Source organism: Macaca thibetana, chromosome 5, assembly GCF_024542745.1.
Source record: "Macaca thibetana thibetana isolate TM-01 chromosome 5, ASM2454274v1, whole genome shotgun sequence".
In the NCBI taxonomy this organism is placed as follows: domain Eukaryota; kingdom Metazoa; phylum Chordata; class Mammalia; order Primates; family Cercopithecidae; genus Macaca; species Macaca thibetana.
The window spans coordinates 75,136,900-75,164,784 of NC_065582.1; the positions used below are offsets into that span (position 1 = coordinate 75,136,900).

Consider the following 27,885-nt stretch of genomic DNA (forward strand, 5'->3'; position numbering starts at 1 on the left):
CGCAGACAGCCTATTGTGGAACCTTGTGATTGTGTAAGTTAATACTTAACATGTATATATGTATACACATATACATATATATATATATATATATCTCCTATTAGCTCTGTCCCACTAGAAAACTCTAATACACTTATAAAATGTCAAGTGCATTACAAACATTATAATATTTAATTCTCAAGATAATCCAAGGTAATAGGTTCTATTATTAGTATATTATCTATGAGAAAACAAAGCACAGAGAAGACAAATTCACTTTGATAATTAGCTCCAGAACTAAACTTGAACCTATGCAGTCTTACACTAGAGAAATGTGATCCAATAGAACTTTTATTTTATAGCAATTTTATTTTTATGGAAATTTTATTTTAAAGGATCATTTTATTTTTGTAGGAATGTTCTACATTTTCACTCTTCAATACAGTACCCACTAGCCACAAATGGCTATTGAACATCTGAAATATGGCTAATATAACTAAGAAACTGAATTTTCATTTTATTTAGTTAAATTACTTTTAATGTAAATAGCTGCTTGTAGGTAGTGCCTCCCGTGTTCAACAGTGCAGATCTGCAGCCTAATTCTAAATCACTGCATTCTACCACCTCCCTTAATTTTAAACATGGACAATGGCAGTGCAAATAGGATGCTGGAAAGGATGCTGGAAATGTATACACCATTGACAATATTTGTTTACTAAGAAAATTTTAAAAGAAACTAAAGAACAAAAACTTTCCTGTTTACCATTTTATTGAGCAATAGAGAAAATCTAATGCTAATTTAGAGAAACTTGTTTACAATTTTCAGTGTGAAATAAAATTTTTTTCCTCTTTCTTAATTTTTGTCTCATATTTTCTTCTGAAGAACAAGTAGAATTCAGTTTACTCTGATCTACATATGCTGAAATCTAAGAGCTATTTTCCTCAAAATTTTGCTTCTATATTATTTTTTATTCCCTGAAAGTTCAAGAAATATCAAAGGCATTCAAGAATAATGTATTTCTAAGACACTTTAAAGGTATCTTTTATTATTCCAAGAAATAGTTTGCATTAGCCTTCTATAGAGAAAGAGAACAGTAGGATGTATATAAACAGACAGAAATAAATTTATTTTAAGGAATTGGCCCATGCAGCCATGGAGACTAGCAAGCCCAAAATCTACAGGATAGGCCAGCAGGCTGGAGACCCAGGGGAGGAAGACCCAATGCAGCAGTTCAAGTCCTAAGGCAACCTGCCGGCAGAATTCCATCTTCTTCAGGAGACATCAGTCTTTTTTTATTAAGGCTTTCCACTAATTCAGAGAGGCCCATCCACATTATGAGGGTAATCTGTTTTACTCAAAGTCAACTGACTTAAATTATAATCTCATCTTTAAATATACTTTTACAGAAACATCTAGAACACTATCTGGTTACCATATCCTAGCCAAGTTGACATACAAAATTAAACTTTACATAGGTCATTTAACATTTCTGTATGTAGTACAACAAATTGCACTGTTCCATGGAGTACCCTGGAAAGAATCTGACTCATACTAAAGAAAATTGCTTTCATATAACCAAGCAAAATTGGCATGTTTAACAAATCACCAGATAGAGCATTCTAAATTGTTACACTGTTTCATATTACTCTAAAATCTGTTTGATGCTATCTAATTATTATCAAATAGCACTTTCTTGTTTTCTATAATGTATAAGTAAAAGCATGAAGACAGCTGTAAATATTGTCATTTTCCAGGTAGTGAAAATATAACAGTGATTGATCAGAGTTGAATCTACCATTATGTCCATCAACTATAGAACATGTCTAATATATTTGCAGGAAATATAGTGCATAGCAATAGAGCTGATGGGATGATATCTTGTTACACATTTCATAATTAAACATGGACCAATAGTAAATCATAAAGAATAATTAGAATATTTGTTAGTAATCCTCCTATTTACATATCAAATATGAAAATTAAGTGTTAAATTATATTTCTTTGTTGATTACAAACTCTTAGTAATTGAAGCTATTTAAAATTGAATAACAATATTTGATTTGGGCTGGTCTGTAATTTCACACCATGAATTTCAGCACAGTACTTTTCTAACATATTATCTTTGACTAAGGCATGAGATTTTACTTAATCAGAAAATGTCCCTTGGGAAAAGAATTAGAGACAGAGATACTTCCTTGATTTTTAAAATGTTCTTTCTTGTAGTAGATATTACTTCACCTTCCTCACAAACTATGATGTTGATACTGCTTTCTTTCACATTCGTATGGGGAAGCTGGATCACAAGAGAAAGAAACAACTGCCCTGCCCATGTCATTCAAGCATGATGGCTATTATTTGATTTCTTCTTAGAACTATTTGAGAATTCCTTACATATAGTCTAAACTATTTGCCCATTTATTTAGACTCACTGGCCACCTGAAGTTTTCACCAAGGTATTCCATTCTTGGTTGTTGTACCCAGGTTGCCTGCATGTGGCTATTGTGAAAGATGAAATTGTATGTCATATTTGGCTGAGAAACTGCTAGATGTAGTCTTTATTTCAGTAGTTTGCAAAAAATAAAAAAATAAATAAAAATTTAAAAAGCTGACCTCAAAATGCAGTAGCAATCTGACTAAGAAGAGAAACTAGGCTATGTGACAAGTTGAATTAACACAAGGCTAGCGAGATTATTCCTAAAGTAATGGATTAATATTCACTAACCTGGTGGCTTTGTTTCCAGCCTGGGTAGATAAAATTCACCATAACAAGCCATTGAATCTAACTGGCTTTGTGATATCTAGAGCCCAGAGCCTTGGTTAAAAGTTACATTCCTTATGCTTTTAAATACATTTTGTAGTTTCAGGTGAATAACTTTGAGAGCCTTTGCCCCTTCTCAGTCAACGTTAAAACGGAAAAGCTATCATCCAAGATAATAAGAAAAAGAGCTTATATAAGCAAAAAGAATCTTAACTAAGGAATCTTAACTAAGTCTTTTACTAACACACATCCCACCCCAAAGTCCTAACAGACCTGTTCTTTGTACACTTCCTTCTGTTACTGAAATGAGTAATACTCAGCACAGTTTATGGAAGTTACAAAGCACATATGTCAGCAAGATTCTTTTCTCTCAAGGCTTGTAATCAATTTTTTATGGCCCATGGTTTTATTTAAGTTTGAGCTTATGATTTTTAGTTCTTTGTTTTGGTTTCACAATTACAATTATTTGAAGTGTGTGTATGTGTGTGTGTGTGTGTGTGTTTCAGGGAATTACAAACAATATACTTCACTCTCTCTTTGTTGGATGAATCTAAATCAACTCCATGCAGCACCTATACAGTCCAGCTATCTCAGGTCATGTAGCAAGCTCAGCTTTAATATTCCAGGCTCTTATTATTAATGCCACTTCTCTTTATTTAATGTCTTCTAATGCTTGTCAGTGCTTCAGATTAAATTGTTCGAGAATATGAATGTGACATTTGTGGTTTCCTGGGCCTCACTGATACTTAAAACTTCTAAAACTTCATTTTTACTCTAAAATAGGATGATGTATATAAAATGCTTGCCAGATTGACTTTCTCATAGTTGGCACTCAAAATAGACAATGCTCAGAACTCTTGTCCCCTCATGGACTTCGATAATAACTACATGCCACACTTCTGTCAGCCTCCAAAGAGACTTACAGCCTTCTGAATTCTTTATGATTTGTCTTTTTAAACAAATGTTTAATTTTAGGAGAATTTAGTCTATATTTCAGCTTTTAGTGGCTAATAAAAGCCATTGACTTACAGAATGTTAGAACTGAAACCCCCTTGAGGCTCCCTAATTTCAGACTCCTTATTTGATAGAAGAAATTTTGTTAGTGTTTTGAAGAGTTTTCTTAATGTCGACTAGGATGCTTCTTTAGGGTATCACCAATAGTTATTTGGACTTGTTTCTGAAAACATATTATTGTCCGCAATGTACAGGGATGTTGCAAAGTGATCTGGATGATTTTTATTGTGTTTTATGAATGTGTGTTTTGAGTCTGCTCATCTGCATCTATTACCTATTGATGCTTTTCTATAGAATATTTTACACCTGAACACTCATGCAAACATGAATACTCTGTGGAAACCTTTTTATCCTCACCAAAATCATCTTGTATAAGAGTTAGAAAACAATTATGATCTTTGGCAAAACAGTGTTTTTAATTTTTTTAACTCTCAGAAACTGTAACTGTCAGCTCTAAGTTCTTACTCCAACAAATATATGAAAGAATATTAATTGGTCCTCTCTTTCATTAAAATGTGAAGGGGTAGACAGCATGGTATACAATACACAAGAAGGAAGTGCTTTATTTCTATAGAAGCAGCTTGTTTCTAGCTCCTGCCAAAAAAAAAAAAAAATCTTTAATAAAACTTGACCATACTCACTTTACAAGCAGGGTTCCTGCTAGGTACAAAACTACTTCAACACCCAACATTTCTTATCCTTTTTCAGGCTGCCCTCCTGCATTTACCTATCTTTCAGGTTCCTCTCCTTGTCATGCTGAGTCATGAGCTCCTTCTTTCTCCACAAGATTCGCAGTGCTTTTCTAAGGCATTACTAATTTTTCTAAAAACATGGGGTTGTGTTGCATAGCAACAAGCTTCTGCCATCTCTTTGGCTCCCCACCTCACACACTGCCCCTTCCCAAAGCCCACACCATCACACATGTCCCTTCTACTTAATATGGATAGAGAAATCTAGGTTTAGAAAGGATAAGCGAAAGAGCCAAATGATGGAACGTGACCTGAAAGTCATGTGGTCTGACTACATTCGGGGCTCCTTTGGTTACTTTCACAATATCAACAATAACAGTTTGTTGAGCACGTTGTAATTTATGTAGATATTTCATTTACATTAACACATGTAATCTTTTAAAACAAGCCTGTGAGATAAATAGTATTGATCCACTTTACAGAATCAGATGTGAATACATAGAGAAGTGACTTACCTAAGTCTATGGTGTAACTTTGCTGTCACCTTGGTTTGGCCTTTTCTTTGAGATTTCACTATGTAAGACTGGTTTCTATTTCTAGTAGTCCAGTAGTCTTTCAAGGATTTCAGTTTGTTATTAGGATTTCACAGCCTCATGATCACTTATTTCTGCAACTGAGCCCTTGGTCTCAGCTGAATCTCATCTTCTAGTCTAGGACTACACATATCTCAGCTTCAGGGCAACCTAGATAGGAAAAAAATGGTATTAATATAGTTATTTATTTTTAACTTTTTGTAAAAACCAGAGCCATATACTCTAAAAGTTGAAGAAAGCAATATGGAAAAATTTCACCACTGACATGAATGATACCAGGATCAGCCTAATATTTTGACATTAAAGATAATTTAAAGAAAAAATGTTCTAGGCATGGTGACATGTGCCTGTAGTACCAGCTACTCAGGAGGCAGAGGTGGGAGGATCACTTAAACCTGGGAGGTTGAGGTTGCACTGAACTGTGATCATGCCACTGCACTCCAGCCTGGGTGACAGAATGAGACCCTGTCTCAAAATAATAATAATATTTTTTATCTTACTACAGCATTAGTAATGGATTCAGTATTAGAATTGAAAATCCAAATCTCAAATTCTTTTTACTGCAAAACACTGTATCATAAAATCATGTTATTTAGGTTTTATAATGTGAGATTTTTAAAATCTAAAGAAAGAATGTTTGACATAAATTGGCATTAATATATCTATTCAGAAATTTTTAACCATAAAATAATTTAAAGAAATTTTAGACGTTAGCAGTTCTCAAACTTTTTGGCATTAGGACCCATTTGTATTCTTACAAATCACTAAAGACCCCAAACAACTTTCATTTATCTGAGTTACATCTATTGATTTTTACCATAATATAAACTAAAACTGAAAAATTTTGAAAATTATTTATTCATTCAAAAGTAATAACAAGTCTTTTATACATAATATAAATATTTTATAATATAAAGATATTCTATAAAAGATGAGTACTGAAAAGTAGCATTATTTGTCATTTTTTCAAATCTCTTTAATGTCTACTCTAATAGAAGAAGCTGGATTTCTCATTGCTATTTGTTGTTTCTGTTGAAGTATATGAGGACAATTCAGCCTTGTGGAGATATGTAGTTGGAAAAGGAAGGTGTGTCTGAGTCATGTTTTCTGATAATTGTGATATTCTTCTTTGTTACTGCACCGAAAGTTGACAAGTGGTGGTTTATTAGAGATTCTTATTACTCATTGGTTAGGTGAGAGTAGATAATAACCAATAGGTTGGGAAATGTAAGGTTGATAAAATTCTAATAACCATATGGAACTCTGTAATTTTTTAAATATTGTGTTTCTATGTGTTAGGCATTATTCTGCATACCTCACATTTATCAGCTCATTTAATCCTCATGGTAACTCAGTGAGAAAAGTGTTATTATTAATCCCATTTCATGCAAATTAGGAAACTGAGACATAGAAATTCTTTGAAATGGTTTTGCCATTTTGATTTGCAGTTATATTGTTTTACAGGATAACAATTCAAAGTAAAATAAACCTAATATAAAGGATGCATAATAGAACTTCAGAGTTATTGGTAAGTATTCATATTGAAGAATCATACTGAAGATTCATAAGAATCATATTGAAGATTCTAATAATATGCTGGTAAATTTCAAAGGGAAATAATGTAATTCTCTTTTAGTAGGTCAAATCACTTATTATTCTCTTAATATTCCTCTAACTATATTGTGATGAATGATTTATTTTTAGCTTGTGTTCTAATACAATTTTTTTCTGAATGTGACATATAAGAACTTCATTAATACGGCTTCTGAACATAATTTTTCGCTAATCATTGCACTTTTACATGCATTTTCACTTATATTATTATAAAATACCCTTTAATTAACTTTGAGAATCTGTGTCTCGTATCTTGATAAAAAGACAGCTAAAACAACATTTTGCTTTCCAGGATTGCAAAAGCTCAATAATATGAAGGTGATAGTTTTGGATGTTATAACACAAATTTTGAAAGGAGGTGGCAGGCAAGGCAGAGCATGAGGACACATGATTCCTCTCACTGGTACAGGAAAGGGGGCAATGGGCACTAAGAGAAGCAACACTGTAAAAAACAGCTTTGACTGCAGTGAATTTTAATGGTTCTTTCTGGGTGCTTCCCAGAATACAATTAGCTGAGAAACCTGTGGTCAAAAATGGGGAGGCTTTCCCAGGGTAATAGATGCAGTATTTGGATAATGTTTTGGAAACGTATCTGTTACGATATGAGTAAAGAATAAGAAAAAAATTGAATGGAGTATCCCAGCTGAGATGTATCCGTCAGTTGGTTTTTCAGTATAAGTAATTACAACTCAGCATACCATGAATATTCCTTTAGGTTCAGCACCTATCCTCCTTATTACAAAATGTTTCTGTTCCACATATTTATTATTTTGTAAAAATAAAGTTAATTGGCAAGTTAACTTGTGTCTCCCTCTAGAGCACTGTGAATTATTTATTTGCATTCCTCCATAGATATTGAAAGGACTGACACATTAGTCAAATAAAAGGAAAAACAGAAAGCACCTTCATGCGTTGAACTTCAGTTTGACAATTGGAAATTCCAATCTGACTACCAGGAAAAAGAAAGAGAGTGGGCAAGATAGTATTTCATGAGACCCAAGCAATGGTATCATGTTTTGCTTTGGTTTAGTTTTGGTTTCACCACTTGCACACAATAGAGCAGAAGGGGGAGGAAGACATGGAGTTGAAGAGATGATGGACCAGAGGACAAAAAAAAAAAAAAAAAGAGAGAACATGTAGTAACAATTAGTTATAACTAGCATTTTTATAAAATTTTGCAATTTGCAATATGTTTAATATATTTTATTTCATTTTATTATATACCTCACCAACCAAAAATAAAAGAAAAAGAAAATCCTGTGGCATTGGTGTGCTGCTGTCATTAATATCTCCCTTATAGATGAGAAAACTGAGGTTCAGGTTGAACGACATGCTCAAGGTTACACAGCCTGTAGGGCAGAATTCAAATCCAGGCATTCTGATTTCTAATATTGTGGGTTCTCTCAATAGAAAAGGTAGGCCGGATTGTTTCCACAATACATGCTGGAGAAATTCCTATGATGTCAAGTCATTAAGCAGATGTCCAGAGATAAAGTGAGCCCTCTAACAATCTCTCCACCCACCAGATTTATAATAAATATAGAATATTCATTTTCTCACATACCACCCAGGAAATACCCTGGGAGACATTGGGCTATGGATTCAACCCTGACCATGAGGGGCACACTTTTGGCAGAAAATAAGAGAGTTGCCAGAGGGCATGTGAGATTAAAACTGCGAGTTTTCCAATTAGTGTCCTTTCCAGTCTATAAGCAGTGAACCCTCACTGGAGGAAAACGGTCTGCCTAGGCAGTGATCACTTCTCACTTGTAACTTTGGGCTGTCTTTTCTGGGAACAAAAATATGATCTCTATTGTTGTAGAAAGAGTGCAGACCATCTGCTTTTCATATTCAGTGATGACAGGAATGAGGCAAGTATTTTACCTGCAGCAGATGAAGGATAACTATGATAAAGATGTTCTGATCCAGAGGTAGAGTGGGGAGAATTTCATCCTGGAGGCAACGAGTTTTATTTATTAGAGATCTTCAGGGTGTATTTATTTTTTCTTTTTATTTCTGGTTTTAAAAATTATTATCCCTACAATATATTTCAAACAAAAACTCTGCATAGTTTTCTACATAAAGGAGAAAATTAAATGAAAAGAATTATATAAAATTAAGTCAGCTATAACCATGCTACTGTGCATGTAATAGAGGAGGAAAGATGATCTATAATAAATATCAGGGCAAGGAGTCCATTTTAATTTGCTAATTTTCTTACTCTCATTTAAAGCTACTTATAAAGTTCACTTCAGAATATAAAATGTTAATTCCATATCTTGATCTGCCAGGACTAATTGCTTAATAATACTGCCATAATAATAAATCCTCAACTACTCAAAATAGCTCAATATCTGTATTAGAGACAGAGCCAATAACCATTACTATTGAATTTAGAAAAGATGCTAATAAAAGGGCAAAGTCACAGATAGATTACAAGTTCAGAGATTTATATTTTAGGGAAAATATCTAATATCTGTTAATTAAGCATATATACTATTTTTAATGATACCTGTAGCCTACATTGATAGTATTAATCAGGTATCACTGTAGCCTACAATGATACCCAGATGCCTCTAGCCTTGAGAGTCTGGTCATACCAAATTAATGCAGTGTTTACTCAATAATTCTCTTTATTTTCAGCTGAAACTGCTTTATAACACAGAATTATAAATGTCCTTCATAAATAATCAATGGACAGTACAACAAACTCAACTGTTTTGAAGAATAAGCCAATGTATTATCTTCTCAACTTTCTCTAAATCATAAAATTTATTGTCTACTTTGGATATATAATATGTCACAATGTTTCTTACAGAGTTATTTCTCATAAACTCTCACTATTCTTTATGTTTCTCCACAATACAGTGCCTGGAATAGTGTGGGTACTTAATAATATTTGTGATTTTTTTTCTGGAGACTACCCCATTTTCTCTACTAAGTTATGCTGAATTTCAGTTTGTTGTCACATGGCTTGCAACTAAGACACTGATATGTCCATATGAGTTTGACATTAAATACTTTCATCTATGTGTGGCTAACTGCAGGTGCAAAGACACTCAGTTATTTGCCAGATATTTCCTAACCATGGCTAAAAGAAAGCAATTCTCCTCAAGAATGGAAGAACATTATCACTTTTTTGCTGGGCTGTTTTCTGGAAAAGCCACCTGGTGAACATAAATACGAAAATTTTGATAATGTTTCTTTCTTCAAAGTCAAAGGCACAAAGAAAATGTTAAACTTCTTAAATATGGCAGTCCTGCCCATATGAGAATAACTAAATATTAATGGACCAATTCATATAAAGCAGAGTGAGAGATCATATTTTCAAAATATTTGAAAGGTTTTAGGCCGGGTGCAGTGGCTCACACCTGTAGTCCCAGCACTTTAGGAGGCTAAGGCTGGTGGATTACGAGGTCAGGAGTTTGAGACCAGCCTGGCCAACATGGTGAAACCCCATCTCTACTAAAAATACAAAAATTAGCCAGGCATGGTGGCGGGCACCTGTAGTCCTAGCTACTCGGGAGGCTGAGGCAAGAGAATCACTTGAACCTGGGAGGTGGAGGTTGCAGTGAGCTGAGACCACACCATTGCACTCCAGCCTAGGCAAGAGAGCAAGACTCCATCTCAAAAACTAAATAAATATTTAAAAATTAAAGGATTTTAAATTATCTTTAAGCAATCTATACCTTACATTGAGGATTCTAACCAATATTACTATGATATTTCTTAAGGATATCTTCCTTAACACATTCTGTCTATAGGGCAAAGTTAGTAGTATCAGGAATAGTTTTGTATTTAAGTTACTCCCCAGTCTGTTCATCTAAGTGCAATTTCTGCTTACAATACAGGAGATAAAAACTAGTACATTTCTTTAAAAATTAATTTTATATTATTCTGTGAACATATTGAAAATAGCAAGAAAAATATAAATATTATTTTGACAGTGTGGGTCCACTTGCTTTATGGAGTGTATGTATCCTTGAAACAGTCTCTGTAAATTAGATAATTTTAAAATGTACCCCTGGAGTTCACTCTTTTTTTTTTTTTTTTTTTTTTTTTTTTGAGACGGAGTCTCACGCTGTTGCCCAGGCTGGAGTGCAGTGGCGCGATCTCGGCTCACTGCAAGCTCCGCCTCCCGGGTTCCTGCCATTCTCCTGCCTCAGCCTCCTGAGTAGCTGGGACTACAGGCGCCCGCCACCGCGCCCGGCTAATTTTTTTTGTATTTTTAGTAGAGACGGGGTTTCACTGTGGTCTCGATCTCCTGACCTTGTGATCCGCCCGCCTCGGCCTCCCAAAGTGCTGGGATTACAGGCTTGAGCCACCGCGCCCGGCCGGAGTTCACTCTTAAATTTTATTCTGTAAGTAATTTTATAAATGAGAGATTCATTAATTACATAAGTGAATATTCATGTCAATAGGTATTTGGTAATCTGTAACTTATATATTAAATCTTAATTTTTGAAGCATGGGTCTTCAAATAAATAATTCCAAAAAAGAGAAAAGAACATGAGATAATAAGAGTCAAAGAAAAGACCATCTAGTAGGAAAGAAACTTATTTTTGGATGAAAACTATTTCCAGAAAACAATCACATAGCGTGTTATTTGTAGCTATGTTTCCAAAGAGACCAGGAAAATTGTAATCAATGTAGAAAAAGCTTTGGTGTCCTGAAGGTTCACCGACAATGGATGAGTAAGGCAATTGCAAGGACAAATAGCAGAGACTAGGAAAGATTATCCAAAGGCAGAAATTTTAAAAGTTACTTGACACGTTTCCTCATCTGCTTGTGTAGTGAAAGGAGACATTTTTTTCTAGATTTCAGGGGTAATTACAGAATTTATTTAGCTCATTCCATCCCTTTTTGTCTAGATCGAAGGTAATCTCCTGAGCCGATGTCCCTGCTAGGCAGAACAGGAGATGAGTGAGTGTATCCATTCATTTGGCATTTAGATTTAATCTTTTTTATTTCAAATTAATTAGTTGCCTTGATACAATTCATCTGAGTATAATAAGCTATTGTTTTTGAAACCTAATCATCTAAATTTTATTTATTTATAAATTTACATAACAAGTTGAAAGCTTCTCTCCTCCCACAATTATTATGTTCCCAGAAATAATCATGTTCAACAGTTTGCTATATATGTTTACATTTTTCTTCATCTTTATCTCTTTATGAACACACACATACACATTCTCATTTATTCATTCAACAATTGATGTGTTGTTATGAGCCATGTACTGTTTCAGGTGATATGGATATACCAGTGAACAAACTTCCTGCCCTCATGGAACCTATACATTTTTAAAAATGTATACATTATTGTAAAAATGTAATAATACAATAGATATTCTGCCATAGCCAGATGGTCTTTTACTTAATAATACATCATAAACACTTTTCTACATCAGCACTTATCGTCTCACCATATTCTTTTATTTTTTCATCTACGTATCTTGAAATAGTGTATGCTTACCATCTATACGTTTTCACTTTCCATTCATGTCTCAATCCACTATAATCCAGTTTCTTCCCACACCATTCTACTAGAGAATAGCTTATAAGGTCTGCATGCTTATTGCCAAATCCAGTTGATGATGTGCAATTCTCACTTTCCCTGGCTTCTCTATAGTAAGTGATGCAGTTGACTCTAAAACTCTTCTCCACTGCTCTAGCTCACAGGGTAGCTGATTTACCTCAGACTCTTTTAATGTTGCTCCTTGCTTTTCTTCTAAATGATGGTATCGCCTGGGCTCAATGTATGGCCTTCTGCATTTTGTCTTTAGATGATGACATGAGTTCCCATGAATTCACCTACCACCTAAAAGTTAATGAGTCTCAGATCTCTATTTCATAATTAAATTAACTGCATTTTTATTGTAACATTGCTTTCCACTATTTTCCATTAAGAAATACATATCATCTTAACTTTAATGCAGGTGAAAAATATTATGGTACCTAATTTGGGTAGCATATCACTATTTTCTTTTAAATAAATTTTATTGTGTATATTTAATGTATACAGTATGATATAATGGGCTATCCATAACTACTAAATTAGTTACTATGGCGAAGCAAATTAACACATTCATCATCTCACATAGTTACCCTTTTGTGCATGTGTGTGGCAGGAGCAGCTAAAATGTATTCATTAATTATTTATTTTACTTTATCCTATACATCTCCAAGTGGATATCTGACAGGTACCTCTAGCTAAATGCAGGGCAGGAATCATTGTCTTCCTATTTATTCCTGTCCCTTTTTTCTGGATTTCTTAACTCAATGCAAAGATTTCCTTTTACCCGGCCACCCAGACCAGACAGTTTGGACTCATCTTTAATATTTCCTTCTCCCACACTTCCCATATATGGTCTGTAACCCTATCAAATGTCTCTCTTTATAATATCTAATCTTCCCTTTACTGCATCCTCACTGTAACGAATCTCAGTCTTGGATGTCACCCTTTATCTCTTAGATCAGGGCATATCTTCCTGTCTAGGTCTTGTTCCACTCCAATCCATTCTTCACACTACAACCAGAGTTGATTTTTCCAAAGCAAAGCTTCAATTGTGTCATTCTCATTTCAAAAGTATTCTGTGACTTCCTGTGACCTTCACATTAAGTAAGAAAACCTTAGTACAGCTCTATCCTCTAATGCAGCACCCTGTCATTGAACACCTACTTACCTCTATAGACTAGTCTCCCATCAAGATGTCTGAATCTCTACCCTTATATTCTAATATTATAAATTGTTGATCTACAGAGACCCAAATTCTCTCTCACTTTTTGCATTCAAACATTCTACACTTACTGAAACACTTTCTTTGTCTTCCCTTCAACTCTTCACCTGGATGGCTCCTCCTGCAAAAATCATATCAGATTTACCTTCCCTTGTGAATGCTCTTTTGTCCAAGTGGTTTCAGCTGCTCGCACTACCTGCTTTCATTCCACACTCACCCAAATACTCCTGAATGCACTAAAACTCAAATGAAACATGGCCTCTTCTGAGAGGTTTCCTGACTCTACTATGAGCACCCATAAAATGCTGTGGTTCTCTACTGTAACACTTAGTCCTATCATAATAATGCCCTAATGGTTTGTCTGTTCCAATTACACTGAGTTCCTTGAGAGCAGAGACCATCCTATTCACCTGTTATAATCCCCAAAGCTAGCACAGTATAGAAGGAGTGTTAAACAAGCAATTAATTCACTCATTCATGAGATTAAACAACTAGGCATAGATTTGTTGCCACAGCCTGCCCCTCTTTCACCCCTTTCCAGATGATATAATTAACTGAAAGATAAAATTAAGGCCCATAAATAGAATGTATTTATAGACAAGAGAGTCTTTTGGAAGGCAGTCATAAGCAAACACCTTTCAGAATACGGAAAATTAGTTATATTCTTCCTACATAAATATCTGCATGATATTTGATTTGTAAAGTACAGTCTCTTGCACTTATTTCCTTCCCTTCAAAATACGAATTTCTACTCCACTATTGGGCTATTTTTTACTTGCTAACCATTCTGGACTTTAAAGTCTGCATAAAACTATTAGTATTCATATTTTATCCCACTTACAAGAGTACATTAAATATGTAATTAGAACAATAGCATTACCTTAGACAATATTTTCAGTCAAAGGAGAATTCATAGACTATAGTATCCAGCACCCAGTAATACAAATTAATATAAAAAATTATAAACCTTCACATATTCTAATGCCAAGCTGAAATGTTTACTTAGCATTTTTCTTTTAAGTTGGCAGTAAAGTTAGAATGATGGCGATTGCTTTTAACAGATTTGGCAACAACTCTAGGTTTACTATTATTCATATGGAATTTTCTTCACAAGGTAGACAGACTGTAAAAAAATCTACTAAATTTCAAAATTATTTTATTTTTTAGCAAAGGTAATGCAAGCATTTGAAATGTATTATATAAAAATTCTATTTTTAAACTAATTTCATCTTATACAAATAAATGTTAAATATATCATTGATATTTGTGGAATCTTCCCTATGAAATATCTGTAAATTATATTATAAACTTGGTATTGTGAAGCTGTTCTGATGTTAAATGGAGACCCTTTATTGACACATTGAGCAATAGTCTTTGACTCATGGATTCTTATAGTTAGAAAGAAACTTAGAGGTGTAGTACTCTGTTCTCATGCTGCTATAAGGATATACCTGAGGCTGGGTAATTTATAAAGAAAAGATGTTTAATTGACTCACAGTTTCACAATGCTGAGGAGGCCTGAGGAAACTTACAAACATGGCAGAAGGGAAAGCAAACACACCCTTCTTCACATGGCGGTAGGAGACAGAAATGAGATCCAAGTGAAGGGGGAAGCTCCTTATGAAACCATAGGATCTCCTGAGAAGTTATGCACTATCACGAGAATAGCATGAGGAAAACTGCTCCCATGATTCAATTACCTCTCACCACGTCCCTCTCACGACATGTGAGGATTATGGGAACTACAGTTCAAATGAGATTTGGGTGGGGGCACAGCCAAACCATATCAGAGGTCATCTAGGACTTCATTTCTAATTGAGGAATCTCTTTTACAGAATCCTTGGCAAATGCTTATCTAGCCTGTTTACAATTTTTTTGTTTATTTTCTTTTTTAGAATGTTATTTTTCACATTGAGTTGAAATCAGCTTCTTTATAATATTGACCATTAGTCCTAATTCTATACTTTGAAATAAAACAGAGAGGAGTTGAACTATCTACCACTCTCCAGGTTATAAAAACAAATCTAGAAATCATTCCTAATTCTTTTCTTTTCCACTCCTTCTATCCTTCTCTCACTGATTTAGTCCTATCAGTTCTAAATCCAAATATACATTTCATCCATCCACCTCTTTCCATTTTTACTGCCACTAGATGGTAGTCCAAGCCACCATCATCTTTGATCTAGACAAATCTAAACAATCTCTAAACAATCTCTTCTAAACAATTAGAAGAATTGTTTAGAAAAATTCTTCTCTAAACCATCTGTGTTTCAACTCTCATCTTTCTAAAATCTACTTTTTATACCAGTGGTCTCCAAATTGGAGTACATACACCAAAGGGTAATGCAAGATGATTCATTAGGATGCAAAAAGAAATATAAGAAATTCTACTTACATTTATTTTTATCTCATCCCTTTTAATTTCTATCCTGTGTAAGTTTTACAATGTTCCTAAATTAATACAATATGCTTGAGTGTAATTTATAAATAAGTAAATGTACATATATTGGGGTACATGCTTAAATATTGAATACTATTTTTCAGATGTGTTCTAATTAACATAATGGGATTATTACTCATCGGAATTTACACACTGCCTTTATATAATGTAAAGATTAATTATAATTATAGCTCTCATTTTTCTCTTTTGCTTTTTATTAAATTTGTAGTCTGATATATTTAACTTCTCAGATCCATTGATATAGTCTTACACAGCTAACATGTAAAAATTGATTTTTAAATAAAATATCTTTTATTTATCCCTGTTAGATTTTCTTACAACTTGTTTTAAATTTTGAGACAATCTTATAGAAAAATTGCAAGTACAGCACAAATAGCATTTTTCCTGAATTGAGAGTTAAGAGCCAACATGATGTCCTATCACCTTCAATACTTTAGTATTTCCTACAAACAAGAGTATTCTCCTATGTTAGCCACAAAACCATCAAAATCAGAAAACATTGTTATTCCACTTTAATCCCAAGACCCCATTTAAGTTTTGCCAGTTCTCTAAATATGTTCTTTATTGAAACTATTCCAATTCAAAACCACATATTGCATTTAATTGTCAGGTCTCTTTAGTCTCATTCTTTTAATTCCTTACAGTTTTTATTTTAGGTTCTAGGGGTTCACGTGCAGTTTTGTTACATGGGTAAATTGCATGTCACGGAGGTTTGGTGTACGGATTATTTCATCACCCAGGTAGTGAGCATAGTACCCAATGGGTAGTTTTCCAATCCTCACCTGTCTCCTACCCTCCATCGTCAAGTGAGTCCTGGTGTCTTTTGTTCCCTTTTTTGTGTTCATGTGCAATCAAAGTTTAGTACTCACTTACAAGTGAGAACATGTGGTATTTAGCTTTATGTTCCTGTGTTAATTCACTTAGGATAATGGCCTCCAGCTACATCCATGTTACTGCAAAGGACATGATTTTTTTCTTTGTTATGGCTGCATAGTATTCTGTCGGTTATAAGTACCATATTTTCTTTATCCAATCTCCTATTTATGGGGATTTAGGTTGATTTCAAGTCTTGCTATTTTGAGTAGTGCTGTGAGGGCTTATTTTCTGAGTTGTTTTTCTTTCTTTTCTTTTTTTCTGTTAAATGAAACACTCCTACCTGCTCCACAGAGTTGTGGAGGCCAGAGAAGAGCATATCAGTAAAAAAAATTCATATTACATTGACTTTCATTAAAGTGTAAGATTATCATTCTTATCTCCAACTAAAGTGCTAACATACCGTTGATTTTTCATTATTTTATTTAAAAAAAGAATAATGGGCAGCCCTTTCAAATGCTAAATCATTCCTAAGCTATTTACCTAATGCTGATCTTTTTTTAAAAAGACAATGAAGCTAACTTGGCAGGACTATTCTTTTTTGGCTTGTCTCATTTGTTATTTTTGAAGTGCTCACAAATCATGTACTTAAAAAAAAATCATTCTCAAATTTTTCTGGGATCAACATAAGTCTCACTATCCAGTTTACAAATCCTTCCTTTCTTTAATTGGAAAGTTAGAACAGATTTGCTTCTCAAGACTCCTGGCATCTTTCCTCTGCTCCTTGATTTTTCAAAAAGTACTGATATTAACTCTTAACAAGAACAGAGAGAACATCGGACTTTGCCACTGCTGATCAAGAATCAGTTTCACAACTGGGTGGGGCAGGTTGAGGGTGTTGGGGAGAAAACCACAACTTCTCTACATCTCTATTTTCCCATCTATAAAATGAACTTAAGTAATCTGACTTCTCACTGTTGTAATGAAACTGAAATGCAATAATGCATATGAATAAACATCTATAAATTAAAAAAGCATTATGCAAATGTTAGTGACACCCAATTCAGCACTCTGGGATAATTGTTAAAGCTATCACTGATGAAATGTACCCTCCTTACTAGACTCTGCTCCCTTCCAATGCTTGCAGCAACCCAATATGTATTATTATCCCTGTTTTACAGATGAGGAAACTGAGGATCAGAGGGATTAAGTACTTCCCAAAACCACAAAGATAATAAGCAATGGAGCAAATTCAAACCCAGGTCTGTTTGATTCCAAAACCTACACCCTTAACTCACACCCCAAATAACGTGAAACTTCCTCCTATTCCACCATAGAGGCTGGAACTCATTGAAACAGGAGCTGCCCTGAAAACCTCTTCCCTGTTATAAGCTGCTGTCAAACTTTTATGTTGCTGGTTCCACATTTTCCAATTTAAAAACCATTCTACTTTCTACAGAAGACAGAAAACTCATAGTTGATTAATAGCTCTGAACTCCTATTTATCTGCGAAGGCTACACCATTTTCTGAAAGCAGCAAACCTCTTCTTGCCTTCTCTTTTATTTTCTGCAAACGTTTCCTGTATTTTATGTTTTTCATAAGCTCTTTTCCTGTTGCCTTTGTGAATAGGTGAGACAATGACCAATTTAATTAGAAATGCTTAATTGGTTTACCATTTGATGAATTGAATAGCCATCCCAGTCAAATCCATTTTCTGCATAACATAATTATTTTGTTAATAACTCATCCCCATAAATGATTCCCAAAAATTTTACCCATATAGATGTCTTCCTTTTTAATTTTCTCCAAGTTTCCATTAATGGGTATTTACTAATTTATCATGTACTTGTGTGAAAAATTAGTCTTTTCTAATTTTAGAAAACATCCACTTGTGTCTAAAATTAGTTTTTTCACAAGTGAATGTTTTGGATCCTGGACTGGACTAAAAATTTTCAAGAACAGGCCAGGTGCAGTGGCAGTACTTTGGGAGGCCGGGGCAGGTGGATCACCTGAGGTCAGAAGTTTGAAACCAGCCTGGCCAACATAGTGAAACAGTATCTCTACTAAAACTACAAAAATTAGCCAGGTGTGGTGGTGTACACCTGTAATCCCAGCTACTCGAGTAGCTGAGGCAGGAGAATCGTTTGAACCCGGGAAGCGGAGGTTGCAGTGAGCCAAGACCATGCCACTGCACTCCAGCCTGGGTGATAGAGCGAGACTCTGTCTGGGAAAAAAAAAAAAAAAAAAAATCAAGAACAGTAACAATGCCTTCTAAACTTGGTACTTATGATGTTTATGAAATGACTATTTCTTTGGGAGTTTCTTACATTTTAAATTACCATGACCATGACTATTGCAAAACTGACAGCTAAATGATCAGCAGAGTAAATAGGGTCCACGTGAATGCTGCTTTGCAGTAGTGATCAGATATCACTCCGGCACCCACAGAAACATCAGTGTGTGTTGCAATTAACACTTCAAAAAGCTCATAGTTTCATCATGCTATTATTAAAACATTAAAAATAAATCGAACTATTCATCCAAGGCATGTATAACATGTTGGCCTTTCAGGTGAAATACCTGTGAAAAAGGTCGCTTTTTACCTCAATTTTTTTTTTTAATTTGATTCCAAGAATATCTACATATTTACCCTGACAATTTTCTACAACCTTAATTTTATTTTCATTTTTATATATTCTATTTTAAAAGTGTTCTTGTACTTATAACTATAGAATCAATCAGTTTCAAAATGTCAGAAACGAACTGGTATGTCTTGGCCCAAGTGAAAATTCATACACTTGTGTAATAATAACCCCTTCTTGGAAAACCCCCTTTGCAAAATACCACTGGAAAGAGAAAAATGCAAGAAATTAACATTCACTTAATTTTTAACATATTAGAAAGTGTTACGCTTTCTTAGACTATAAGTGATTATAATTTTTTAAAAAGAGACACTGTGGGAAACATACATAAGGACTTATTACCTGTTATTTTTTGAAAAATATAATTTGTAGCACTAGCTAAAACATTTATTCTAAAATGATTTTTAAACAATAATGTATTGTGTAGTCAAAAACCTCTTTCTCATTTCACAGATCTAACAAATTAGCTATTAAGAATGAACTATTGTTTGACAATCAAACAGGAGATTTTTCTACAATTTTTCCATGTATTTTTAGTAATTCATAGTTAGCTTGAAATAAATGATTTCAGGAAACTAGGAGCTAATGATTTAGAAGGCTCCTAGGTTAAAAGCAATAATAATAATAATACTCTGATTCTATATATCTTTTCTCCTATCTTGTCAGTTTTCAGTCATATAATTAAGAGATTAAAGTTTATTCAAATTAATTCCATTATAAGAACTTTAAAAGACTTTGAGGCTGGGCACCGTGGCTTTGCGCCTGTAATCCCAGCACTTTGGGAGGCCAAGGCAGGTAGATCACCTGAGGTCAGGAGTTTGAGACCAGACTGGCCAACATGGTAAAACCCCGTCTCTACTAAACACACAAAAAAGTTACCTGGGTGTGGCGGTGCATGCCTGTAATCCCAGCTACTGGGGAGACTGAGGCAGGAGAATTGCTTGAACCTGGGAGGTGAAGGTTGCAGTGAGCCGAGATCACGCCACTGCACTCCACCCTAGGTGAAAACCAAGATTCCGTCTCAAAAAGACTGAGATAAGTGGCAAAAACTTAGTTTCAAAAGTACTGGTTTAGATTGAAATGTATTTCAAATGTTAAATAGGAAGTTAATTAGAGTACGAGTTGTGACTAAAGAGTAGAAACGCTGAATTGGTCATTTATCATTGGGGTCAATTATAATTTCACAATGATCCCCATAGAAACATTATTTAATTTAGGGATCACTGTTTTATGTACAATATCTCTTTTATCCTGCCCTGATAAAATTTTTCTCTTTTCTTAAGGTATCAGATACACACCGGACTTCAACATTCTATCATAAGACCTACTCAACCCAACTGTTTACCTCTGGACAATGCCACCCTACCTCAGAAACTGAAGGAGGTTGGATATTCAACGCATATGGTCGGAAAATGGCACTTGGGTTTTTACAGAAAAGAATGCATGCCCACCAAAAGAGGATTTGATACCTTTTTTGGTTCCCTTTTGGGAAGTGGGGATTACTATACACACTACAAATGTGACAGTCCTGGGATGTGTGGCTATGACTTGTATGAAAACGACAATGCTGCCTGGGACTATGACAATGGCATATACTCCACACAGATGTACACTCAGAGAGTACAGCAAATCTTAGCTTCCCATAACCCCACAAAGCCTATATTTTTATATATTGCCTATCAAGCTGTTCATTCACCACTGCAAGCTCCTGGCAGGTATTTTGAACACTACCGATCCATTATCAACATAAACAGGAGGAGATATGCTGCCATGCTTTCCTGCTTAGATGAAGCAATCAACAACGTGACATTGGCTCTAAAGACTTATGGTTTCTATAACAACAGCATCATCATTTACTCTTCAGATAATGGTGGCCAGCCTACAGCAGGAGGGAGTAACTGGCCTCTCAGAGGTAGCAAAGGAACATATTGGGAAGGAGGGATCCGGGCTGTAGGCTTTGTGCATAGCCCACTTCTGAAAAACAAGGGAACAGTGTGTAAGGAACTTGTGCACATCACTGACTGGTACCCTACTCTGATTTCACTGGCTGAAGGACAGATTGATGAGGATATTCAACTAGATGGCTATGATATCTGGGAGACCATAAGTGAGGGTCTTCGCTCACCCCGAGTAGATATTTTGCATAACATTGACCCCATATACACCAAGGCAAAAAATGGCTCCTGGGCAGCAGGCTATGGGATCTGGAACACTGCAATCCAGTCAGCCATCAGAGTGCAGCACTGGAAATTGCTCACAGGAAATCCTGGCTACAGCGACTGGGTGCCCCCTCAGTCTTTCAGCAACCTGGGACCGAACCGGTGGCACAATGAACGGATTACCTTGTCAACTGGCAAAAGTGTATGGCTTTTCAACATCACAGCCGACCCATATGAGAGGGTGGACCTATCTAACAGGTATCCAGGAATCGTGAAGAAGCTCCTACGGAGGCTCTCACAGTTCAACAAAACTGCAGTGCCGGTCAGGTATCCCCCCAAAGACCCCAGAAGTAACCCTCGGCTCAATGGAGGGGTCTGGGGGCCATGGTATAAAGAGGAAACCAAGAAAAAGAAGCCAAACAAAAATCGGGCTGAGAAAAAGCAAAAGAAAAGCAAAATAAAGAAGAAGAAACAACAGAAAACAGTCTCAGGTTCAACTTGCCATTCAGGTGTTACTTGTGGATAAGCGCAAATATTTCCTGTTTGGTTAAACTTTAATCAGTTCTTATCTTTCATCTGTTTCCTAGGTAAACCAGCAAATTTGGCTCGATAATATCGCTGCCCTAAGCGTCAGGCTTGTTTTCATGCTGTGCCACTCCAGAGACTTCTGTCACCTGGCCGCCACACCGAAAACTGTTCTGCTCAGTGCCAAAGGTGCTACTCTTGCAAACCACGCTTAGAGTGGAGATGTTTGTTTCTCTTGCTCCTTTAGAAAACGTGGTGAGTCCTGAGTTCGACTGCTGTGCTTCAGTCAACTGACCAAACACTGCTTTAAATTATAGGAGGAGTACAATAACCTACCATCCACAAGCATGCTAATTTGATGGAAGTTACAGGGTAGCATGATTAAAACTACCTTTGATAAATTATAGTCAAAGATGTGTCACCTCAAAGGCCTTGAATAATATATTTTCTTTGTGAATTTTTGTATCTCTGTCGTATGACACTTGGGTTTCTAAATTAATTCTATTTCATATATATATATATGTTTCTTTTCCTGTGAAAAGCTGTTTTTCTCACATGTGAACAGCTTGCACCTCATTTTATCATGCATGAGGGAATGGCAAATAAGAATGTTTGAGCACACTGCCCACAATGAATGTAACTATTTTCTAAACACTTTAATAGAAGAACATTTCAGTATAAAAAAACCTAATTTATTTTTACAGAAAAATACTATTTTGTTGTCATAAAAAGTTATGCAAATGACTTTAATTATTTTATTTTTATTTCCTGCATACCATTAGAAGAATTTTATTTCATTTCTTCAAATTACCAAGCACTGTAATACTATGAATTACTGTAATACTGTGCGAATTCATAGACTATAAAAACGTCATTCAGAAAACATTATAATCATCATTGTTCAACCATGATTTTGAATGTAATAAGATGAATATATTCCTTACAAATTACTTGGAAATTCAATGTTTGTGCAGAGTTGAGACAACTTTATTGTTTCTATCATAAACTATTTATGTATCTTAATTATTAAAATGATTTATTTTATGGCACTAGAAAATTTACTGTGGCTTTTCTAATCTAACTTCTAGATAAAATTGTATCACTCATCCTAAAAAATAAAGATCTTTACTAATAGGCAGTTGAAGGAATGGTTTGCTAACAACCACAGTAATATGATTTTACAGATAGATGCTTCCACTTGGCTATGACATGGAGAAAGATGTTCCCATATTAATAATATTATTAATTATTATAAAATATAAAAACCTAACATTTATATTAGGTTGGTGCAAAAGTAGTTGCAGTTTTTGCCATTAAGAGTAATAACCTTACTCTTATACAAAGTGGACACTGTGGGGAGATACAGAGAAATGGAATATATGGATCCTGCCTGGAGTAAGTTATCTTGTTTGGAAACCACACATGCAAACGTCATGAGGATAATTAAAGGAGTATTATCAGTAACGAAGTTTATCATGGGTCACCAATGAGCATAGATTGGTGTGGTTCCTGTAGACCCTGGTGTGTTCTTTGAAGTGCCCTCTCCTAATACAGAGGCCTCGAAGCCTCGCGGTATACACTTGAAAAGTCACAGATAGCTAGAATTGTGATCTTTGAAGTTATAACTGTGATAAGAAAATGTGTGTGGTGGTATGACAGCATACCATTAAACACATTTATATCACAGCTCAAAGGACTGATATAATACATTTATATCACAGCTCACAATTTCTGAAAATGTATTAAAGAATCTGTAATCTAGCACTGAAATTACTAAATTGGATAAGATGATTTAAAGGATTTTAATTTTAATGTTTTATTTCTAGAATATATGGCTCCAGTTTATTTTATAGTATAAAGTTGTATTTCCTAAAGTTTGTGTTTTGTCGACGGTATCCTTTAAATGAGTCTTAAAAATAAAGGCATATTGTTCATGTTTTCCTTTCCCAGTGGCACATAAATAACATGTCTTAAAATAGATAGTATCTTATACACTTTTAAAAAATAGACATCTTTACACTAAAAAAGAATTCTGAAGAAAGTAAGTTTGGGAGATGTTGGGTTAAAGAAAGTCAAAGGAGTCACTTTAATGCAGATGTTTGTTAGAATTTTTAAAATCTTAGCTTGCATTGTAACCCTGACAGAAGGAAAATGTTATACAGTATTTCATAATTTCACCATAAAACTGTTCTCTGTGGCACAATGCACAGGACTAGCATTCTGAGGAACTATACTGTTATTGGAAACACAGTGTAAAAATAGAATCTTCTAGAAGTTCCTAGAAAGACAAAAAAAGAAGCAAAGAGGCAAATTAGGATTATGAAATACCAGTAGGTATCACCTATTGTGGTGTAATTCTAAGTTCTCTATAAATGATTATAATCTTCTCAGTGAAAATAATTTAGCCCACAGTGTTCTACTGGAAATGGCTTCATGGATGTTGATTGCTGTTTTAAAGAGTACCTGCCACCTGCCCAGGGCTCTAGGCAGGATGTGGTTTACGAGAAGTCTCAGTGTCTTGCCCTCAAGAAATTAAAATCCTTTCTAATAGTCATATATAAGTCATGAACAAAAATGTTTCTAAAAATGCTGTTGGCAAATCACTAGGAATTTCAAGATGGACAGGAAGGAAAACACTGTGTCCTTGAGTTTTGTGCCCTAATCACTGATGCCATGTTAATATGGGGAATTCATTCTCAGGTGTTAGTTTCCTAAACTGTGATCTTCAAGATGCGTTTCTAGGCTGCCTGTGGTTCTTTCAAGTGTAAACTGCACCTCTTTCAAACCTCTGATCTTTCTTAGGGCTTCAAAAGAAACTTCATTAGCTTTGTCAGAAAATAATTTTTGAATATGGCTGTGTTTCTGGGTTGAGAACGGATATAAAAACATTTTCTTCCAATGAGAACATCAACAACGAAAATATTTGTAGTACCTTTCAGCCAGTGAAAACATCTACCCCAGGTCTGTCAACTGTCAGGTCTAACTAAAGAACTTGTTTCATCTGTTTTTACATACTCTTTCTTCATTTTTCTAAAAATTGAATGGATAGTTTTGTTTTCTTGACCAGGCCCCTTTTAAAATTTTTAAGCACAGAGGATCACTGTCATTGATAGTTGAATAATTATACTTTTTTGTACTTTCAACATTCCTCTGTGAGAATATACCATATTAGCGTGCATGTCTCCACATTATTTCTTTATATTACTGAACAGTATTTTATTATATAGATATGCCATTTTTTATCCTTTCACATGTTAATGGACACTTGGGTTGTTTCCAGCTTAAGGCTAATATAACTAAAAATGCTATGTATTTTCATGTGCAGGTGTTTCTTGATTTTCTAAGGCACATGAATTTCGCGTCAGGATTAGCTTCCTAAGCATTTTATTCATACCATTTTTGAACATACAAATTGTGAATTTGTCAGTAGCAGAATGTGTGATGTTGGCAGGAAAAAGTTTCCTTGCCAAAAGCAGCACAATTCCTCTATGGTAAACTGATAGCTACTTTATTTCCTCATGCAATGACTTCATAGAATCCATTCACTCATTCAATAAATGCATGCTGAATGTTACTCTCTCAGGCAATGTTGTAGGATCTTGGGATATAGAAGTGTATGAAATGAATAAAAATTCTTACCCTTGGGCAGGTTATCTTCCAGCTGAGTGAAGCAGACAATAAATAATAAACACAACTAATTATAACATTATATACTATATAAAGTAGTGTGAAAAAAGAGTAGATCAGGATAACGGGAGGATTCACTCTACACCAAGTTTATCCATCCATTCATTCAGCATTTGTCAAGTGCCTCGTGTAATGGTGTGCATGGGATGTGATGGCAAGTGACATCAGGCAGAGTCCTTGCCTTCGGGTGTGCCCCTGCCTTTTTAGTGTACATTCTCCTAGAAGATGCAGCCATGAACCCAATAACCAAACACCTCATCCCTGCCATCCTCCCACCATGGCTATCCCACTTTCCAGCTTGATCTTCCTCGTTAGCATTTAATATGCTTCAGATTTTACTCACAAGTTTTCCTTATTGTCTGTTTCATTCCCCTAGAATATAAGCTTCTTAAGAAAAGTGATTTCTATAAGTTCTGTTTACATGTGCATGGCCAGTATATAAAATGGTGTCCTACTCATACTTAGCACTCAATGTTTTTGAGTGAATAAATAAGATAATCACATTTATCCATATGTTCAGCCACATTTGCCTAAGTTTCCACTTTTTATTTCTGGTACAGGGATTTCATTGTTGAAAAATAGAACTAATCATCCTTAATACCTTTAGCAGCAATGATATGAAATGCAGAAATTTCTAACACTATAAAAAACTAACTCTAATATTGTATAGTTATAGGAACATGCTGTTACAGCAAAAGCAAAGCAAAAATTATACAAAATTGAGAGCAAATTTTATCTATCATCTTTATTACATAACAGGATAGAACATGATTATTCTAACGCTACTTGGAATATTACAGAATACATTAGCTTAAATGAGTTCCCAGAAAGAAGAGATGAGGGCTTAAATTGTCAATAACTTTTTGTACCAAATCATGAAAGGAAAAAAATATAATTAGCAAATAAACCTCTATGTCTTCATAGAATTATAAAGCCAAATGGAATATACCTCACATCCTTGGGTATTCTATTACAAACCTCTCCAATATGGCAAAGCAGAAATTCTGCTTTTTTAAAGATATATTTTTCTTAAATATTTTACTAGTCATAGCATCTCTATGAATTTGGTTGATTCATTGGTTAAACATGGTATTATTTAAAGCACAGAACCTGAATGTTGCCTTTGGGGATTAGGTAGATTTGAACGTATTTACCTAACTTTCAATTTCATATCTATGATTTGAAATTTCCTTATATTCAAATTTACTGCAATCCTGTAACATTTTTTGCCAGTTGGTTTATGCAATTTCAGGTAAAATCAATCCCAATAATTGAAAAACAAACAACAGAATAGCAAAGGCATATTAGAAATGTCTACCCATCCACTCTTTGTAGAAATTATTCAGCTGATAATTGTAAATAGAGAGCATCTTATTGCACAATCAAACAAAAGTAAAATTTGTCTTTCAGTATAAAAATCCAAAAATAATTTTTAATATCACTTCCATCATATTAATCTTTCTAGAAACAATGCTTTAAGAATTAAAGTCCTTCAACTCCAGGGTTGAACATGGAGGATGAAGAGGGAATACCTTCAGCTGACCTTCTAAATCCTAAACAACTGTGAGAAAAAAAACTTTTTATAACCAAGGTTTTTAAAAAGTCTTGATTTAATTTAGTATCTGAAATCATATTTTTTATGTCATCATCACCAGAATTTCCAGAGGCTTCCTTTGGGCAAACAGCGTTAAGTCCTCAGTCAGCGAGTTATTCTGTCTCTAAGGCAGATCCCACTAAAACTTCTCTATTTTTAGTTATTCCTGATTAAATAATCCCCTCTACCACCTATGAGGTGGGGAATTACAAGCATAAAAAGTCCTGCAATTATTTCTACTATACAGTCAGACATAATAGCAACAAAACAATACAGTGTTTTATTAAACTTTTTTTTTCTTTTCTTCAAGTTTTGCTCAAGATCCTAACAGTTAACATAGTGTTTCAGAGATTAAGGTAAACAGCTTCTGAGGAATCGTGCTCTCTCCCAGCTGGGAGCCATGGCGGCTGCAGTGGCAGTGGAGACTAGGTGAGGTGGGTGGAGAGGTTTTTCCCCTTACCTTTTTATTTGGCCCCTTGCCTCTGCACTTCTCAGCATCCCGGCTGTGCTAGGGCTATTTCTTTCTGAACTCACATGCAACCATAACTCCACATTTTCCTTTCTTGGCACCCTTCTCCATACCCAAGTCCCACATCCGTTTCTGCCACAGAACTA

General features: G+C 34.7%; 1 protein-coding gene and 1 long non-coding RNA gene across 3 annotated transcripts in view; one reads left to right on the forward strand and one right to left on the reverse strand.

The window, feature by feature from the left end:
• ARSJ (arylsulfatase family member J) overlaps positions 1-23,127 on the forward strand; it is a 77,398-nt gene extending 54,271 nt beyond the window's left edge. Inside the window, exons 2-3 of one of the 2 annotated variants that reach the window (XM_050792465.1) lie at positions 20,589-21,955; positions 22,052-23,127. In XM_050792465.1, coding sequence (XP_050648422.1) covers positions 20,589-21,955; positions 22,052-22,077 — 1,393 coding nt within the window. In that variant the 3' untranslated portion in view covers positions 22,078-23,127. Of the gene's footprint in view, positions 1-20,588 lie in introns of both variants that reach the window. The other variant, XM_050792464.1, reaches the window with a different exon arrangement.
• LOC126955637 (uncharacterized) overlaps positions 1-27,885 on the reverse strand; it is a 90,529-nt gene that overhangs the window by 21,044 nt on the left and 41,600 nt on the right. Inside the window, exon 3 of the long non-coding RNA XR_007726007.1 lies at positions 4,957-5,184. This is a non-coding gene — a long non-coding RNA (uncharacterized LOC126955637). The remainder of the gene's footprint in view (positions 1-4,956; positions 5,185-27,885) is intronic.